Genomic DNA, 21,209 nt, shown 5'->3' on the forward strand with positions numbered 1-21,209 from the left:
AAGTTCGTAGTAATGTCCCCCATTAGTTCTGTAAATTCAAGAATAAAATCCTTTGCAAGCTGTGGGGGGCGGTACAAAACTGCTAGCAGAATAGGGCCATTCCACTCAAGCCTTAATAACTGCACTTCAAAACTGGAGAAGACCTTTGCAGAAATCATTTTACAGTGAGCGAGAAAAGATTGTTTTAAGACAGTCACCAAACCACCCCCCCGTCCATCTTGACGAGGTGAGTTAAAAAACGAGCAGTCATTTGGAACCAGTTCAGTAAAAGGACTTAAATCTCCCACCTGTGTCCAAGATTCCGTGATAAACATGAAGTCCAGTTCATACGAGGAGAAGAAATCGTTCAGTAAGAACGTCTTATTCACCAAGGACCGAGCATTAATCAAAGCCATTTTTGGTGAGGTGATGACGTTGAGTGTATGAGCTCTGTTCAATGGGCGAAGATTCGAATGAATCACCCCTCCTTGACGCGCATGAAGAACGCGGATGTTGACAGAGTCGAATCTTTGACCACCAGACGAATCACTTGCAGGGTGAATGAGGCGGAGCCAGCGCGGGGGGAGGTCCATCGAGCAGCGGACAGCATGACCACAGCCGGCTCGCAGGTGTGCTTTCCATCGGATGGATATCCCAGCCCGTTTCCCTCGTTTCCTCCTGCGCTTTCTCCGTGCAAGATCGAGAGGCCAGCGGCGTATACAGATTGGTATATCCAAAGGCACAGATCCGTACGGTTCGTAGGAGAAACGATCAACAGCGGCCTTTTTTCCCGCAGGAATAGAGGTGCGAATGTTCAGTAACGTTTGACGATCATACGTCAGAAGTGCATAACAAGTTAGGAGAGAGTTTAGTAAAAGGATGAGTGACAGACGGCAGGCCAACCACAGCGGCGCATTAGTTGTGAACTTCTTTCATTTGAGACCACTAAAAAACTATGGTACATAAAAAGATTTCCACTGGACCAGCAACACAGTCACCGCCTGTTAAATAAAGCAGAATGCAGCATATCATCAATGCTTGAAGATCTTCTCCTGGACTGAAGCACAGGCTCTAGTCTTCAGCACAATGGTGACCCAAAAAAATAATTTTACAGTAAACTACTGGCAACACTGCTGCCAGTATATACCTGTTTTATAACTTACAGTTTATTACTGTTAAAATACATTTCGTGGGTGTGTCTTTTTATCTTACACTGTTAACCCTTTCAACCCCACAGTGAAATCCACACTACAACGAGTAAAAAGTAACATTGAGACAGTGCTGCAGTGAGATAATTAAGGGAATATGTAAGTGATTGTTGAGCATTAGTGATGAACACCTGCTGTTAACAAGCATATTCACTGAAGTAAAGAGAAACACAAGAACAGAAAATAGAGAAACACAATAACTACGACTGACTTCCAGCCATTACACATTATTACACTTATTATTAACCAGTATGACTTTATTTCTGTCATACAGAAGTTGTTATTGAAAATGTTTGTTTGAAGTTACCATTATAGAGATCAGTGTTGCTTTAGTTGGGATGTTGATGCTAAAACATTCATTTTTCTTTTGCTGTTTGAGCTGTGTTTTTGCAAGTCACACTTGTGCACACACAGTTTATGAATGATTGCGGTTGTAAAGCTTACACTGTAAAAAAGAATACATTGATTTTATTGATATCTAATTAATAAAAATGAGGCAACAGATTACAAGCAATATTATTAATTAAATTTAACAAATTATAATTGAGTAATAATTAATCAAATGAATTCCTTAAAAGTTAACCATTTAAAATGAGTAAAATTTACAAAATATATTTTATTGCCAACATTGAAGACACCTGATGTTAACAAGCAGAATCACTGAAGGAGAAAACCATAATTAAAGTCACCATTGTGGTGATCAGTGTGTGTTTTAGTTGGGCTCTTGACCCTTAAATCATTTACTTTAAGTTTTGTTCGGCTGCTGTACATGAGTTATAACAGCCAGGTGAACAAATAGAAAATGTGATGTAATGGCGTTGGTTGTGATTTAACATAATCATTATTTCACAATCATTTGACCTGAATCACTGAACTCATAGAGTCCAATTTATGAGTTAGGTGAACTATATTAATTATAGCAGCACTGGCCTTGTACGGCATAATATTTTTTAACTTTTACAATGTAAGGCAAATAATTTCTAAAAAGTGTCGCTTACATAAAAAGGAGACACACAGACATCAATAATCAGCCTGTGAATCTCAACAATGGTGACATTTATAAAGCATGTTGCAGTGCATTCTGGGTTCCACCAATCAAAACTCATTCATGGCTCCCATCATGCATTGCTGCATGAATAAATAATGAGCTTATGTTCAGAGGTGATCTGTTCATCACCATTGCTGAGATTCATACGCAAAATCTTGATGTGTGTGTGTGCGTGTGTGTGTGTGTGTGTGTGTGTGTGTGTGTGCGTGCGTGCGTGCGTGCCTAAAAAAAATATTTATTTATTTTTTATTATTGATTTGATCATTTGGATTTCATTGAAAAGGCTAAAAATATTATACTGCTGTAATTAATAAAGTTAACTTAACTCATAAATTGGACTCTATATGAGGTTCAGTGATTCAGGTCTAATGATTGTGAAATAATGATTATGTTAAATCACAACCAACACCATCAGATCATCTTTTCTATTTGTTCATCTGGCTGTTATAACTCATGTACAGCAGCCGAACAAAACTTAAAGTTAATAATTTAAGGGTCAAGAGCCCAACTAAAACACACACTGATCTCCATAATGGTGACTTTAATTATGGTTTTCTCCTTCAGTGATTCTGCTTGTTAACACCAGGTGTCTTCAATGTTGGCAATAAAATATATTTTGTAAATTTTACTCATTTTAAATGGTTACCTTTAAAGGAATTCATTTGATTAATTATTACTCAATTCTAATTTGTTAAATTTAATTAATAATATTGCTTGTAATCTGTTGCCTCATTTTTATTAATTAGATATCAATAAAATCAATGTATTCTTTTTTACAGTGTATGATGACAAAATCATCATATGTGACCCGTCACGGAAACCAGTCGGCAGCACATCTTTCGAGCAAAATGAGAAAGAAGCGGGGTTTTTTCAAAATTGGTGATTTTCGTTTTTTTGCAGAATCTGTTAGTTGAGATCACAAAGAAGCCTCTCCATGTTTGAGATAGCAGTATTGGTATATTTAAAAGCGTACATTTTGATGTTGAAATCGGCTTGTTTTTCGGAGATTCTAGCACGCAGTAGGGGCGTGTCATTGTCGGTGTGTATTTCCATACTGAATAAGCCGGCGTGGCTACTTATTATGCAGCGCTCTGGTCGGCTCTATCTGATTTCAAAATTCAATTAAGATGGACGCCAATAACATTACAATGTCCAGCAATCGATTTAAATAGTAGGTTACATGGGGTTTAATTTGTCATGTAATGAGATGTAGCCTAATACATGTTGTCAGTGCCAATACATAGATCCGCCTATAAAATTAATGTGTATATGAATGGTACAGTGGTAGAGCTTTCACCAGCTGTGTCAGAGGTTGAGAGTTCAAATCCACCCTTGTATAGTTTTTTTTTTTTCTCGTATAGTTTTTTTTTTCTCTCCTCAAAACGATTATGTTCATCAGTGGTTGTATATCAAGCAGGGACACGCAAACGTTTGAATTATTTTGTTATTTCAACAGAACGAATAGAGAGTATCCGCAACCGCATTCACTCAAAGAAGTGAATGAATTGAGAAACTGATGAACACCTGATAATAGGGATGGGCATGATTAATCGACGATCGATAATTGATCGTTAAGAATTTCGTCGATCACGTTAATTTGTTATCGATTAATCTAATGCATTTTTTATCTAATGCGGGTTGCGTTGCGTAGTGTGAGTCGAAGCAATTAAATACATTTCACTGTGTGGCAGCAATTAAGCATTTTACCACCCGGGGGCAATATTTGACACCATACTCGGTTATCTGTGATCTTCCGTTTTGATTTCAAAATAATCATGAAGAGGTCACGGCGAAGTGTGGCGTGGGACCATTTTGATTTAAAAGGCGAAATAGTTCACTGCAAACATTGCGATGCAACGTACAAGTACAACACGGCCACGACTCAGATGATGTACCATTTAAATAAAGTGCATCCGTCCCTGGTCGGTGGCGGTGCATCCTGCTCGCAGTCTCAAGTTCAACCTAGCATCAAGTCGGCGTTTGCACGGACTCGGAGCTGTGATGCACAACGAGCAGAGAAAATTACCCAAGGGATCTGCAAGTTCATTGAGATGGATATTCTGCCCTTAAGTATTGTTGAGGGCAATGGTTTTCGAGATCTGATACATTTATTGGAACCAGCATATCAAATTCCATCACGACGTACCATCACCAGACTGGTAGAAACTAACTACGAAGAACGAAAGCAGCAGCTGTTAAAAGAATTGAGCAAAGCTGAGAGAGTTGCTCTAACTACAGACTGCTGGACCGCTTTAACAGCTGAGAGCTACATCACCATAACCTGCCACTACATCAGTGATGACTGGCAAATGAACTCAGCGGTCCTGCTCACAGAAAGCCTGCCAGGCCGGCATACAGCTGACCACCTCGCTGAGAAAATGAATGAAGCTGTAGAGCAGTGGGGACTTGAAGGCCGAGTTATTGCATGCGTTCATGACAACGCGGCCAATATTGTAGCTGCCAACAGTCCCACCAGAGTGCCCTGGATTTCCGTTGCCTGCTTTGCACACACCCTCCAGTTGGCCATAAATGACGGATTTGCACTGTATCTTTATCGGGTAATATCAGCGGCTAGTAAACTCGTTAGCCACTTTAATCACAGCACTACAGCAACCAAAGCGCTGCAAAAGAAACAGGAGCAAATGGGCCTCGCAACTCACCGGCTTATCCAGTCGTGTAAAACACGGTGGAACTCCGTGTGCGAGATGTTTGATCGGCTGGTGGAGCAGCGGTGGGCTGTTGTTGCTGTGCTGTCGGACCGAACCGTGACCAAGCTTCAAGATGCCAGGATCCTGGAGTTGAAGGATGAGTACTGGCAGCTGATGGAGGACACACAGCCCGTGCTGTCAGCACTTAAATGTGCCACCACGGTTATGTCTGCAGAGAAAGACGTCTCCATCTCGAACACTTATCCCGTCACCTTCGGCCTCATCAATATCCACCTCATGCGCAGTGAAGGAGACGGGCCCAGACTCATCGAATTCAAGACAAAAGTGCGTTCCTCTCTCATCCAACGAATGAATGTAAGCTAAACTTTTTATCTTAGTTTACATATACATAATTACATGGATACTTTCCTGTTACCTTTTTAGATTTAAGCAATAAGCCCCTCGAAGAATAAAACTGTTACTCCATAAAAATATTTATTTTAATATTTATTTTATTCATAAAATAAACAAAAAATATAACGTTATTATAACACATGTAGCCTATTCGTTTATTCGTTACCTATTTAGATGTAAGCAATAAGCCCCGCTAAGAATAAAACTGTTACTCCATAAAAACGTTCATTTTAATAAATATTTTATTCATAAAATAAATAATAAAAATATAACGTTATTATACACATTTATTCGTTTGTTCGTTACCTATTTAGATTTAAGCAATAAGTCCCGCGAAGAATATAACTGTTACTCTTACTCCATAAAAATATTAATTTTAATATTAATTTTATGAATAAAATAACAAAAAAATACAACATTTTCTGATTATTGATTCCCCATCATGTATTTATACAGATTGAGGCTGGTGAGTTTGTGTCATTCGCCCCCATGATCTCATCAATGCTGGACCCTCGTCACAAACACCTGGGCTTTCTTACACCAACACAGAGACTGGCTGCTAATGTGAAACTGGTTGAACTGGGAGAGGCGGTGGGGACCGATAGGGCGGCTATCCAACAGGCTGGGGGAGTCGAGGCTGCGTTGTCTGACACGGGCGAGGGGAGCGCAAACACTGAAGTCGCGAGTGCGACCTCCCAGTCATCTGCTATGGCACAACTCCTTGGGGATCACTATACCACTCAATGTGAGGCTGGTATTGAAGCAGAACTTCAGAACTTTCTGAGGGAGACTCCCCCACCCCTGAATTGCACACCTACAGACTGGTGGAAAGTGAACGGAATAAGATTCCCCGCGCTGGCCAAGTTAGCGCGGAGGTACCTGTGCATCCCGGCAACGTCAGTCCCCTCAGAGCGGGTGTTTTCGGCGGCTGGACTGACGGTCACCAGGTTGCGATCGCGTCTGACCCCAGATCATGTCAACATGCTCTTGTTTCTCAACAAAAACCAGTAGACTAGTGCAGAATTTGTATGCGATTGCGAATGACTAAAGTTAGTTATTTTTCACTAGCCTAACGTTAATTTGTTAAGTTAGCCTAATTGTTAGGAAGGCTACGGTAATAGCCTATCTATCACCCTCTTTCTTTTGGCGTGGATAGTTTTGAGTTACATTTTGACAAAATCTGTCAAGTATTATGTTTTTTTATTTTTTTTTAGTTATTGTTTAACATGATTCTTTTTTATTATTATTATTTTGGAACAAATTAGGTCTCTGTTTAAGAACGCCGGCTCGCAGCTGCAGGTTCCGCTGCTTTAGAGCACCGCATATATGTTCGGTTTGCCTAACTGAACGTAGTTTAACTGTCTGCCACAAGTTAATCTTGTAATAAAGGTCTCATTGAGGAAAAACACGCTGTATTTTTGTATTCATTGCATTTTTGAATTATAGAAGTTGAATAATTAATTTTATTATAAAAATATTAATGATTAATCGATAGTCGATCGTTAATTCTCCCGACGATCGACTAAGAAAATTTAATCGAATGCCCATCCCTACCTGATAAGCAGAATCACTGAATGAGAGAGACAAACAAGAACAGAAAAAAGAGAAACACAAAAACTACAACTGACTTCCAGCAATACTGAGTGTGAAACCAGTTTACAAACCAGTTTACGATTATTTCTTTCATACATGTACAAAAGTTCTTGTTGAGAATTAACAAAGATTTAGTTAATAATAAAATTTGTTGTCACCATGATGGAGATCAGTATTTGCTTTAGTTGGTCTCTTGTCCCTTGACTTCTTAGTTACCATTCATCTCTCTCTGACTGCTGTAACAGTGAGTTTATAATACACACATTATGGCAAAAAAAAGTCAAGAGGAAGTTGATCAGGTGATTTTATTCTTTTGTGATGATGTCACAATCATCCTGGACATGTCTGATTTTCAGATTATTACTGTATATATTCATTGAAATCATGGGTATGTCATATTTAGCATAAATCTGTTTATCTACAAAATGAAATCAATATTTCTGTTATCAGGTCTTCTGAAAAATAACAATCATATAGTGCATTCAATTTTATTTTACTCCTGGTTGACTCAGACACACACAGACATCAACAATCAGCACATGAATCTCAACAATGGTGAAAAGTTTCATGTCGCAATGCATGCTGGGTTCCAGGATAATATAAAACTCCCAGCATGCACTGCTGCATGAATAATAAAAAAAATAAAAAAAATATTGCCACCATTGTTGAGATTAATGTGCTAAATTGTGATATCTCTGTGTTTCTAAAACTTAGTGTAGCTCTGTTTTTTTTTTTTTTGGTTTATGCATGATGTGTTAAAAAAAAGAGTCATAGTAATTTATTGCTGTAGTTTCACAGTGGTGCTAATGTAACACTTTTGATTGAGGACAAAACTCTGAATGAATAAGAATTAATTCCTTAGTGAATGAACAGGCAATATGATGATTTTGTCATCATAAGCTTTACAACCACAATCATTCATAAACTGTGTGCGCACAAGTGTGACTTGCAAAAACACAGCTCAAACAGCAAAAGAAAAATGAATGTTTTAGCATCAACATCCCAACTAAAGCAAGCACTGATCTCTATAATGGTAACTTCAAACCAAACATTTTCAATAACAACTTCTGTATGACAGAAATAAAGTCATACTGGTTAATAATACGTGTAATAATGTGTAATGGCTGGAAGTCAGTCGTAGTTATTGTGTTTCTCTATTTTCTGTTCTTGTGTTTCTCTTTTCTTCAGTGATTCTGCTTATTAACAGCAGGTGTTCATCACTAATGCTCAACAATCACTTACATATTCCCTTAATTATCTCACTGCAGCACTGTCTCAATGTTACTTTTTACCAGAGTTGTATAGTCCAGGGGTCAGAAAGTAGAAGTCCTGCCATATGTTTAGTGTTGTCACGATACCAAAATTATTGTTTCGATACTGATACCAAGTCAAGTATTGCGATTTCGATACTTTTTCGATACTTTTCCTGAAAAGGGAGAAACACTCTCAAATTTCATTGCTGTGCTTTATTTTAAAACCAGGACACCATTCTAATCATATAACACACTAATAAATGAACATATGAACAGCAGATATATTCAACATTTGAACAAAATATGAAATATAAAAAATAAATTAAAGCAATGACATTCAAGGTAAAAAAAATATAAATTTAGCAGCATTATCTCATTTATCATAAGAAACATAAGAGCTTTATCTTGATTCTGAACTTTGAATAAAAATATGAACAGCGATTACTTAATTAATTAATTTAAGCGATTACAATGTTTAATATTGGTAACATATGATAAGCCTCATTGGTGATATATTTGACATATGGGGAGAGAGTTGTGGAAGGCCTATACTTCATGTTAAACATAAATATATAGCAGCAAAGACAACGTCTGCAGTGTTGACGGCAAAATAGGCTACAGAATAATTCGTTCTGTATTGAGAGGTGCAATATTTGAAAATCGATAATATTTTTTAAAATTACATTTTATATTGTATTTGTCAACTTTCGTACATCAAAATGTCATTGATTAATATGTATTCGTGTCAAAATGACATAGAAACATCTTTTCCTATTCTATTTTTGCCTGGAAACCCTTCCAACACGCTTGCGTGTCGCGTGAAAAATAGGCGTCGGTTCTATTCTAGCATGCACGCGTTTTCCGCGCGTCTCGAGCTGCGCCTGAGACGCGTGTGTCACGCAGGCAGTTAACATGGGAGCTGAAATAAAAACGGACACGACACGCAGCCAGTGTGTCGCCGGCCTTACAAATCTGGAACGCGGTCATTCTTAGAAGTATCGATACTAATAAATTAAGGAATCGTGACGTTTTTAATTTCCGGTTTACTTTTGAAGTTTCGGTGCACTGTGCAACAGAGCAAGGTAGGCAACGTACTTCCATATGTCACTCCTCGCGTCATCTTTTTCTACGAGTCGTGGACCACTTGTCTTGACGAGTCGTGTCGTGGACCACATCTCGCTGTAGTGTTTTGTTACATGACACTGACAGCGGTGGGTTCTTTGCTGTGTTTGAGGCGTTTTTTTTTTTTTTTTTTTAAGTATCGATACTGATAAATTTAGGTATCGTGACGTTTTTAATTTCCAAGTATCGCGATACTTTTGAAGTATCGGTACATCGTGCAACACTACATATGTTTATTCCACCCATGAACTCAGTCAGCTGATTTCTATCTCCTGGCTGAAAAACTGCTAATTAGCAAATCCAGGTGATTGGAACAAAATTCTGAGCAGGACTTTTACTTTCTGAACCTGGACTTTACACCTCTGAAGAGAACAGAAAAATAGACGAGCAGAAGCACAAGAACTACAGCTGACTTCAGCCACAGCCTTAGATGAAATCAACTGAAGAGAAAAGAAGACATTAAATCTGTTTTTTTTTGTGCTCATGTTTGTTAAAGTCTTCTAACTTATTGCTATAGTATTGCTGGATCTCATGCTGCAGTAACGCAGGGTTTGTGATGTGAAAATATTAGTGGAACAACATAATTGCTAGATAAAAAAAAAAAAAAAAAACATCAGTGAATCAGTCTATATCATGATGATTATAAAACCATCACCAAGTAATCATCATCACCTGATCTCATTTCATTTTAGCTTTCTTTGCTGCTGCAAATGTGTTTGACAAACACACTGTCACAGCAGCCAAAACAGATAATAGATATAATAAGAGTTAAGAGCCCAACTAATGGAAACACTAATCACTCTTATGGTGATTTCAAATGAAACACAGAGTTAAACCTCGGTTAATTCTCAATAAAACTTCTGTAGACTTCTGACAGAAATAAAGTCAGTCTGGTTAGTAATAAGTGAAGCTGTTAATGCTGTTTGTTGAGTTGTTTAATCCTCCTCTGCTGAGATCTTCACAGATTTAATGTCTTCTTTTCTCATCAGATTTCATCTGAGGCTGTGGCTGAAATTACTCCATATTTAATATACACAGATTTTGTGGCTACGATAAGGTCCAGTTCTGGTGTATTTCTTTACTCTTGGCTGACATGTAGTCAGAGGTGTAAAGTCCAGGTTCAGAAAGTAAAAGTCCTCCTCAGTATTTTGTTCCAATCACCTGGATTTGCTAATTCAGACAGGAGAGAGAACTAATTAGTGAAATCAGCTGACTGAGTTCATGGGTGGAATAAACTATGGCAGGACTTCTACTTTCTGACCCCTGGACTATACAACTCTGCTTTTTACTCATTATAGTGTGGATTTCCTGTGGGGTTGAAAGGGTTAACAGTGTAAGATAAAAAGACACACCCACAGAATATATTTTAACAGTAATAAACTGTAAGTTATAAAACAGGTATATACTGGCAACACTGTTGCCAGTAGTTTACTGTAAAATTATTTTTTTGGGTCACCATTGTGCAGAAGAGTAGAGCCTGTGCTTCAGTCCAGGAGAAGATCTGCAAACATTGATGATATGCTGCATGTTGCTTTATTTAACAGGCGGTGACTGTGTAGTTGCTGGTCCAGTGGAAATCTTTTTATGTACAATAGATTTTTAGTGGTCTCAAATGAAAGAAGTTCACAGTTTTACTTTGCTCACATTATTAATGCATTATAAATTTTAGTTAATACATTTAAATGACAGTTGGTCAATTTAAGGCAGTCGGTTTCTGCAAGTGTAATTAGTTCATTTGAATTAGAATTTAGTGCATTTTTACAGAAACAAACTAGACTACAGTAAAGAACTGTACAATTAACAGTATTTTACTGGCAACAGTGTTGCCAGTATTTTACTGTAAAAAAACCTGGTAAGGTCTAACAGTGTACGATACCGATGCCGCAGCTTTGGCTATTTGCCGATACCGATATCAATCCGATATTTTTATTTTATTCTTGAACTAATACTACTAATAATAAAGTATATGGAAGCACTTTGCTCAATTAGCCACATAAAAACATCTCAGAGAACAAATACTTCTCCAGTATACACAGCAAAAAGTCCAGTGTTAAATTAACTCTCCTGGGAGTTTATATGGCTCCAGAGTCAGTGTTAAAATATGAGTGTTAAATTAACACTCAAGAGTGTTAAAGTTAATGAGCTCATTAAGTGATTAATTGAGTGATGATTGAGCATTATTGAAGACACCTGATGTTAACAAGCAGAATCACCAAAGGAGAAAATCTAATTTTTTAAGACACCGTTATGGAGATCAGTGTTTGCTTTAGTTGGGCTCTTGACCCATAAACTGTAAACATTAGATTGTCTTTGGCTGTTGTATCTAAGTTATAACTGCCAGATAAACAAAGAGAAAGTTGATCAGGTTTTGTTGGTTATGTTTTGACATAATCATAGTTTCACCTGAATCACTGATCTCATTTAGAGTCTAATCTCTGACTTAAATGTATATTGTTGATTACAGCATCACTGTGATTCTACAGCATACAATCTTTTTTTTCTAACTAGTCTAAAGGATTTCTTAAAAGTTGTTCTGATAAAACAAAATCTTTCTTTTAGGCACATACAGACATCAAGAATCAGTGTATGAATCTCAACTATGGTGACAAACAGAATATTCAATTAGGAAAGGAATTTAGTAAGACAATTCAGATCATAATTTATTCATACCGCAATGCATGATGGGAGCCATGAATGAGTTTTGATTGGTGGCACCCAGAATGCACTGCAACATGCTTTATTATTGTCACCATTGTTGAGATTGACAGGCTGATTATTGATGTCAGTATGTCTAAATAAAGTAATTTTCTAAGTATTTTTATAATAACAATTTTTAAGAAATATTTTGGATTATATTGATAATGATAAAAATCATTTGCTGTAGAATCACAGGCTGCTGTAATCAACAAGGTAAATCTGACTCTCTAAATAAGAGTTGATATTCAGGTCAAATTATGATTATCAAATCATAACCAACACCACCTGATCACCTTTTATCTTGTTCATCTGAGAATTATAACTCAAATACAACAGCCAAACAACATTTAAAGTTAATGCTTTAAGGGTCAAGAGCCCAACTAAAGCAAACACTGATCTCCATAACGGTGTCTTAAAAAATTCGATTTTCTCCTTTGGTGATTCTGCTTGCTAACATCAGGTGTCTTCAATATTGGTCAATTATCACTTAATGAATCACTTAATGAGCTCATTACCTTTAACACTCTTGAGTGTTAATTTAACACTCATATTTTTGTCACGGGGTGACAAATAAGCCCGGGACTATCCCCGCCAGAGAAATGCCCTTGTTGAGATCCGGGAAGTGAAACACCATCCCAAAGCCAGGGTGAGTGCCTGTCGCTATGGTAACCGAGTGGCGGATTGATAGCAGGTGTGGGTAATTTGCGCTGAGCGTTTGAATGGGGCCACGCTAGCTCATGAGAGTATAAAAAGTCAGAAGAAGAGAAAGCATGTGTTGTTCCTCTCCTGCTTGTGGTGCTTTTGTTCTCGTTTGGATGTGGCTGGCTCCTGTTGGGAAGTGTTCTCTGAAGTGTGTCGTTGAGGGCTCGTTGTGAGGAAAAAGGAACGTCGTGTGTATGAGGAATTGAAGACGGAGGGAGAGAGGATTTAAAGAGGGAAGTGCATCGTCGGGATGAAAGAGTGAAGATAAGTAACTAATTATTGAATCTCCTACCACACGTTTGATACTGAGATAGATGTGGGTTGAAGTGCTTGGAGTGTACTGTATGGATATCACTGAGTGAATTAAACTGATTCTCTGCCATTCTTATCTCCTCTTCCCGTTCGGATGGTGAAACGAATCCAGTTTATGCCTATGAAGTGTTTAAATTCTCCTTCCTCTCACTGCCGATCCTTTGCGTTTTGAACCGAGACCCAGGGTGAGTGCTGGCCTTAAGTATACTTGATGAGTGGATTTGCAGTGTTTGAATTGACGTTCCGTCTCTTCCCCCGTGTGGTATATTGGAGTGGAAATGACTGTGAGTGTGCTACAGCTTGAAGCCCACCGGTACGGTGTGAAGTTCCTGTCTTCCCCACGACACCTGTGAGAACATTATATTGCGGTGTGAAGTTATGATTCTGTCTGTTCCAGAGGAAGCCCAGTTCAGTCTGTGACTGTGAGTTCACTACAGCTTTGAAGCCCACCTGTACGGTGTGAAGTTCCTGTCTTCCCCACGACACCCGTGAGAACACTATACTGCTGCGTGAAGTTATGACTCTGTCCGTCCTAGAGAAAGCCCAGTTCAGTCTGTGACTGTGAGTTCATTACAGCTTTGAAGCCCACCTGTACGGTGTGAAGTTCCTGTCTTCCCCACGACACCCGTGAGAACACTATACTGCTGCGTGAAGTTATGACTCTGTCCGTCCTAGAGAAAGCCCAGTTCAGTCTGTGACTGTGAGTTCACTACAGCTTTGAAGCCCACCTGTACGGTGTGAAGTTCCTGTCTTCCCCATGACACCTGTGAGAACATTATATTGCTGTGTGAAGTTATGATTCTGTCCGTCCTAGAGAAAGCCCAGTTCAGTCTGTGACTAAAGCCCAGCTTGGTCTGTGACCGTGAGTTCGCTACAGCCCTGAAGCCATCGGTACGGTGTGAAGTCCCTGTCTTTCTTGCGACACACGTGAGCCATTCTACCTGTGACCGTGAGTCCGCTACAGCCCTGAAGTTCATCTGTAGGGTGCGAAGTACTCACCCGTCCAAGACACCCGTGAGAGTTGTGCACCGCTCCTGAGCTTGCCCCCTCCTGCCCTAGGGGAAGTCTCGTATGGTGTTTACGGAGGACCTGCTGCAGTCTACCTGTCCACTTCTTACCGTTGTAATTGCCCCTTGGTGTAGAAGGAGCCTGGTCGACCTACTTACCGTAAGATACCTACCTGCACATTATTGATTGCTGTGAACTGTTCCCCACGTGAAAGAGGAGAGGAAGCTGTGACCATCCGCTCAGCGGAGAACTCACCTGTTCCACCTCCTCCCATTGTGAACCTGATACCGGCTTGGAAGAAGGAGCTCGGTCAACCTACTTACCGTGAGATACTTATCTGTCCATCATCGACTGCTGTGAACTGTCCCCTACGTGAAAGAGGAGAGGAAGCTTTGACCATCCGCTCATCGGAGAACTCACCTGTCCATTACCCCCCACCGTGCACCTGATACCAGCCTGGGAGAAGGAACGTCGACAACCTACTTACCGTAAGATACTTACCTGTCCATTATCGACTGCTGGGAACTGTTCCCCTCACGTGCAAGAGGAAAGGAAACTTGGGTCATCTACCCACCTGTGAGGAACTCACCTGTCCAATACTTACCTGTCCAGCACTCCTCACTGGGAATCGCCACCCGTGGGGAAGGGTGTGTCTGCTTGCCCCGCCTGGGATCCTCCCTGGACGAGGGAGAGAAGAAGACTTTTAGATTAGGATTATAAATTATTTTACTCTCAATAAAATTGTTACTTTTATCCTCCGTCTCTGGTCTCGTCTCTGGCACGCTCCTCAAAGTGTTCTTGGTCTAGGGGTGGGTGTAGCCTGGTTCGGCCCATCCCGACCTGTGACATTTTAACACTGACTCTGGAGCCATATAAACTCCCAGGAGAGTTAATTTAACACTGGACTTTTTGCTGTGTATAGTCCACAACAACAGCTGATAATGAAAGACTGCCACCCTTTATTCAAAAGACCTTGAGATATGTTTGGTAATTGTACCTGAATGAATTTAAAATTAATTTGCTATATTTCAAATCAATATATTTGTTTCCTTAAAATTTTAATTAACTTTAACGTTATTCTCATCTGAATTATAAATTTATTTCTGTATAAAATAATACTACCATTAAAAACACATTTGATTTTCTTTTTTAATCAATGTAGAATGTGTGACTTAAAAATAAACAGATTAGTGCTCGGTTTCAGGACAAGAAATGAAAACAAATGCAATATGATGAATGTCCAAAAGATGAGATAATTTTTGCTTTTAAACAGCGTGTGTGTGTGTGTTTACAGTTTGACAAAAGCACAATGTTGTGTTTTACACAAATATAAGTAGGCTAAACACTTTTTGCAGTTTTAATGATGTCCTGTATGAACAAAATGGAGTATGTTTTTATGTTTCCACTGTTCGATTGCGCCCGTGCCTCTCTCTCTCTCTCTCTCTCTCTCTCTGACACACACACACACACACACACATTCCAGCATTGCGATCTTGACATCGTAGCCTGTTCATTTTGCTGCTTTCACACCAAACGCGAATAGAGCGTCAAATTCGCGTCTATCGCGTCTAGTTCGATGCTTGAACAGTTTGAATCCATTCGCGCGCCCAAAGCGAATAGGACGTGCGTATAAAGCGAGCGTTTCAAGCGAAATACACTTAATTATCTCATTAACTTCAACACTGCTTCAGTGTTAATTTTTAACACCCTGTAGTGTGGACACATATGTACACTGAGGAGTGTTAATTTAACACTGGGGATTTTGCTGTGTAGTATAACTGCGCAGCGCATCTGTGTTGCACGTCACACGTAGGCTCACTATTGGCCGACGCTGGTCATGTGTGTGATGCATGTGACGTATAACACAGAAGCGCTACACAGTTTTTTTGTAAAAAAACCCAAAATGCTAACGTTCAATGCTTAACTTGGTTTGCAGGCTGCTAAGCTAGCTAGTGCAGTGTAGTTCGACTTTTAGCTGCTACTTAGTGCTAGATAAAGTTCTCCTACACATTCAGAGGGAACTACGATAACTAAACATTAAATTACCATACCTAACTGGTTGTATGTGAAAGATGGGAAACCATCCATTCATATTGTCCACCCTGTTATTACATAGTTCACTTGTTATTACTTAGTCCACTCTGTTAAGCGGTTGTTGTTGTTTTTTGCTTGTTTTTTTTTACAATAATTTCATATAATCATAAAGAAAATAATAATAATTTAGAGACAATGAAAATATATTGGAATATCAAAAATGTAGTACTTAAAAAAAAAAAAAAAAACCTTTCAGGCACGTGTTACAAAAAAAAATAAAAAATTAAATGATGTGTTTGTGAGAAAGTACAATACTGTATATTCTGATAGTTTATGAACTGATATGATTTTAAAGGTGAAAAGTAGAGTTAGAATTAGAATCACATGTATTTTAAACTGGTTTATTTGCCCCTGCAGGGAGGAATTTTTTTTCATCTTCCATTTCATTTGTTTAGTTTTATTAATGGTTAAATTTCTTAACACGGGCTTGGCCAAAATCACCCTATCATGATCATACAAAAAAAAAATATTTTAAAAATGGAGTTTGACTTTGTAAACTTTATGATGTTCAAAAGGCACAAATATTAGGAATGACCCAGCTGTGAAGAAATGGACATTCATGGTCCATTCATGCATTATTATAAACAGTAAAGTGAATTATTATAAGCAATAGGGAAAAAGACAAGCAATACCTAAAATAATATCTGAATTTTTAATTTACAGATATTATTTGTAATTTTACAGAGTTTTGAGGACAATTTAAAATGAAAGAAAATGATTGTCAAAAAATCTGTTATTTTTACAGTGCATATCATATTTATTAGTTTACATATTTATGTAAACGTTTATTTCATGTGATTAAATTCTGGATCGCCTCATTATTTATGTTGTTATGAAGATTTTTCAACAACAACAAAAAAAAAAAGTACATAGTTAAAAATAAACTTTCTTCAATAGTTCAGAAAATAACCATCTTCAGTTCTGCTTTGTAAGGTTTTTGAATTGCTATGTGGCTGGAGATTAAAACGTTCTGGAAGTTTCATTATTATTATTATTATTATTATTATTATTATTATTATTATTATGTCAGGGTTCTTTACATAATCAGTGCATTGATGGTTTTGTAAATAACAAAAAAGTATAAATTTGTGAAACTTCAAAAGGTTCTCCAGTGATATTAGAACTGCTGCTCATTTGATGTTTTAACATCGCTGAAAAAAAAAAAATATATTTTTTTTTAAATCAAACTTTCAGACGTCATTGCAGTTCTGCAGATTACACATTTCATGACCCCTAAAAAATCAACAGAGCAGCTGCCAATTTACCAAAGGTTACATTTACATCTGCAGGTCATTTACAGGAAAACTGTCCTCAATTTGACTGACAACAGCAAAAGTGTTCTTTCATGATAGACATCTTTATGTGGTTTTCAAGCCTGCCGATCATGAAATGATCTCTATTTGCTGGAGTAACAATGACAAGCTTACAGGAGGAGTCACTAAACGAAGTCTAGTGGACAAATATGAACTATTGGTCTTTGATTCTGAATGTTTATGTTAAATAAATTCAGTTTCCCTGAGAGAAATCAAAGTATGTAAAATAAAAATTCAAAACAGTTAATTTAAACATAGTGATACGTGCTGTACTGTTTAATTCTACATGGGTGACCTTAAATACTCCCTTGTGTAATTTCCAGTAAAACAAACTGCAAACAAAAAAAGCAACCAAATAGAGAGATAGATAAATAGCAGTTTGGACTTTAAGGGTGACGGAGGCAGGTATAAATCTGAGCTGCTGCAGGTTCACACACACACACACACACACACAGACACGATGGAGGTGAAGCTGCTGTGTCTGACTGTTGTTCTTCTCTCCTCACCTCTCCTCACACTGTGTGACCAGCTGTGAGTATTAAACACACCGTTTGTTCATAGAGTTACTAATAATCTGTTTTTAAGATTTCAAATGATGTGATTTGATCTCCTCAGGTTTGTTCTGTCAGCTCCTAATTTGCTGAGAGTGGGTTCCTCAGAGAAAGTGTTTGTGGAGGCTCAGGATTACTCTGGAGGATCTTTTGATGTAAAGATCATAGTGAAAAACCACCCAAAGAAAGACAAGGAGATACTGTCCAAACCAGTGACACTGACTGCAGAAAACAATTACCAGTTTCTTACAGATATAAAGGTGATGTCACCTTATATGTAATTTACAGTATGCAAAAAGTATATTTTTGTTTGTAAATTGAAAAATGCGTTTTTCTTTTATTCAAACTTTGCAAAGGGTTAATATTGTTTTCTGTTCTTTAGATCCCTGATGATAAGGACTTCTTCTCTGGTAAACCTCTGGAGAAGCAGTATGTGTATCTACAAGCTCAGTTTCCATCCAAAACCCTGGAGAAAGTGATCATGGTCTCATTCCAGTCTGGATATATATTTGTACAGACAGACAAGCCCATCTACACGCCTGCTAGCACAGGTACGATTATGTGCTGAAACATGACAAAGTGGATTTAAACATGTTACATCATGACATCACTCTGTTTATTATTTGCCTGGGTGCTGCTTTTATCAGGGCTTTTTATCTGCAGAAAATCAAACCAACAGAACTCATAATTCAGTTTTTGCTTGATATCTTTTACAGTCAAATACAGGATTTTCTGTCTGACGCCCAACATGAAACCACTCAGTACTTCAATCACAGTGGAGATCATGGTACACCTTTTTATAATTGCACAGTTATCACAAACACACACACACACACACACACACACACACACACGCACGCACACACACACGCACGCATACACCCCACATACATCATTTCAGAAATAATGAGCATGTGACTGACGATCTCAGCAAACACAGTGCTAATATTGATTTCTGTGTTTCTGAAGAATCCACAAGGCATCACAGTTTCATCAAACAACATATATCCAGTGAAAGGGATGAAGTCTGGAAGCTACGCCATTCCTGAGGTTGCCAGGTAAAACACTGACAGGACTGAAGCTATCAGGCTTGTGCAAAATTCAGAATTTGAGAATTGGCCTCCATTCAATTCATGAATTTGAATTTGAATTGAATTTACTCCGCCCCACAGGACATTGAATTGAATTTGAATTGGAATGACAGGAAGTGGAATTAAATTCATGGCAATTCAAAGAAATTCCACTCAGTCACACAACAGAAAGAATGTGTTGAGTCTCACATGCATTCAGTGTTAGGAAGGTTATTTTGGAAATGTTTTTGCTTATTACTGTTATTAGTTACCCATTATAAATGTGGTTTGGATTACTTTATTTGGATAACTTTATCAATGCAAAGCAATTTCGTTTTAAGTTGATTAATTGAATTAAACATTTTACCTCAGTAATACAACTAAATACAATTACATTAATTTTGTAATTTATTAACAGAAATTTCATTTCACGTAACTATTTACTCCTCAAAAAAAATTTCCTCAAAAATACATTTTGTTCTAAAATAGATATTGATCAAATTCTTGAAATAAATTACCCCCTCAATGTTGTTTAATTCGTTTTTTTTTTTTTACATTGCTTTTAACATTCATCGCTGGGGGAAAACATATCCTTTTAATGTAATCTGTACAAGTAGTTCAAACTAATATCATTTATAATGCAATCATATCTGACGTAAAGCTTCATTGTTAAACACTTCACTTAAAATATGTATATGAATTTCTTTGAATTTTTATTGAATTGCAATTCTGCTTCCTTTAATTCAAATTCGAATTGTAATTCTAGATCCTGTTTTTGACATCAATTCAAATTCAATTCAAATTCAAGAATTGAATTGGAATTAAGGAGTCATTCTCAATTCAATTCTGAATTGTGCACAAGCCTGGAAGCTATTCAACCTGACTGAACCGACAAAACATTTGTATTGCTTAGTGTCTAGGGCTAAGGCTAGGGCTATATTCACACTGCAAGCCTTGTGATCATGCTCAATTCAAATGTATTGCACAGATCCATTTTTTTTTTTTTTTGTATAGCTGTTCACATTGTTCTTTTAAAGGAAATCATACAGGTTTGGAAAAACATGAGGGTGAGTAAATGATGACAGCATTTTCATTTTTGGGTGAACTATCCCTTTAAAGGTCCCGTTTTTCCTGTGTTTTTGAAGCTTTGATTGTGTTTACATGTGTTCATGTTTCGCGTGTAAAAAAACACAGTATTTTTCACACAATTTACTTATCTGTATACCGCTGTTTTTAGCCTGGTAATACCAAACTCTGCTACTTCGCTTTGCTTCGTAGACAGAGTCTGGCATGGCATAATTAAAAAAAAGTTTTCTTTCTCGCGGGGAGGCGCTTGTCTGAAGTTTAAAATCATTGGTTCCCGTAAGCCAATCACATAACGTTTGGTTATGGCGTGTGTTATGTGCATGCTCAGCCGCATCTAACTTCCACTGTAAACACATGTAGTATGATGCGAAAACAAAACCATCGAGCGAAATACCGGAGTGAACATGGCTGTGAACGACTTTTGCAGATTATGTGAAGTAAATCTACGCATCCACGGTACAATCAGTGTCTACGTCACGGCTCTCAGCCCGCCCTCTGTTCATTGATTGGCCGGCTGTTTTCAGGCCGGAGGAAAACGGAAAGCTATTACGCTGTCTCAGACTGAGTACAGAAGCGAAATGAAATTGAGCGGAAGTAAGAAGTCTGATGTAGTCAGGCTACGCTGTTTTCACTGTCCTAAAAACGGCCTGATAACTTCCTTGTTCTCTTACGAGAGGTTCTCTCGTATTGCGTAAGTTGCTTACGCTACGGGTAAAGTCATCTTTTCTCAAGATATGAAGCCAAAAAATTATCCTTAATTTTTATAATCTTGTCAACGCAGTGCAGCAGCAGTCAGACCTAGAGCAGGCTACCTAGCGTGCTCATTGGCTGCCCTGCGGCAACTGCAGCAGCCTACCACTGAGCCTGGCGTGACGTCGCGCCCTCCCGCGTCACGGCCCGTCAGAAGGGGCGTGGTTAAGCGCATAAAAGGAAGGCTCGGAGGCTGGTTCACTGATTTTCGTCTCTTCAGCGAAGCTCTCCGCATCGCTGGACTCTGAGAGAAGCCGCTGTCGAATCAAGCTACCAGCAAGCCTAGGATAGAGTCTGAGGAAGCCGGCCGCCTTCGCCGCCTTCAGCCTTCCGTGCCTGCTCCGCTATCCGGCGATAGTAT

At 38.3% G+C, this 21,209-nt stretch overlaps 2 protein-coding genes across 2 annotated transcripts in view; both read left to right on the plus strand.

The window, feature by feature from the left end:
* Nucleotides 1-4,010: 4,010 nt before the first annotated feature.
* Nucleotides 4,011-6,308, plus strand: LOC311279487 (E3 SUMO-protein ligase ZBED1-like; the record flags this gene model as incomplete). The annotated part of the gene is made up of 2 exons (XM_084391019.1): nucleotides 4,011-5,228; nucleotides 5,754-6,308. The coding sequence occupies 2 exons, from the start codon at nucleotides 4,011-4,013 to the stop codon at nucleotides 6,306-6,308; spliced, it is 1,773 nt and encodes a 590-aa protein (XP_084247145.1).
* An 11,483-nt stretch (nucleotides 6,309-17,791) lies between these two features.
* The window catches only part of LOC311283427 (complement C3-like), a 114,947-nt gene continuing 111,529 nt past the window's right edge, over nucleotides 17,792-21,209 (plus strand). The window contains exons 1-5 of the mRNA XM_084397795.1: nucleotides 17,792-17,922; nucleotides 18,007-18,202; nucleotides 18,325-18,493; nucleotides 18,659-18,729; nucleotides 18,912-19,000. Coding sequence (XP_084253921.1) covers nucleotides 17,852-17,922; nucleotides 18,007-18,202; nucleotides 18,325-18,493; nucleotides 18,659-18,729; nucleotides 18,912-19,000 — 596 coding nt within the window. The 5' untranslated portion in view covers nucleotides 17,792-17,851. The remainder of the gene's footprint in view (nucleotides 17,923-18,006; nucleotides 18,203-18,324; nucleotides 18,494-18,658; nucleotides 18,730-18,911; nucleotides 19,001-21,209) is intronic.

Source organism: Rutilus rutilus (assembly GCF_951802725.1).
Source record: "Rutilus rutilus genome assembly, chromosome: 2".
Taxonomy (NCBI): domain Eukaryota; kingdom Metazoa; phylum Chordata; class Actinopteri; order Cypriniformes; family Leuciscidae; genus Rutilus; species Rutilus rutilus.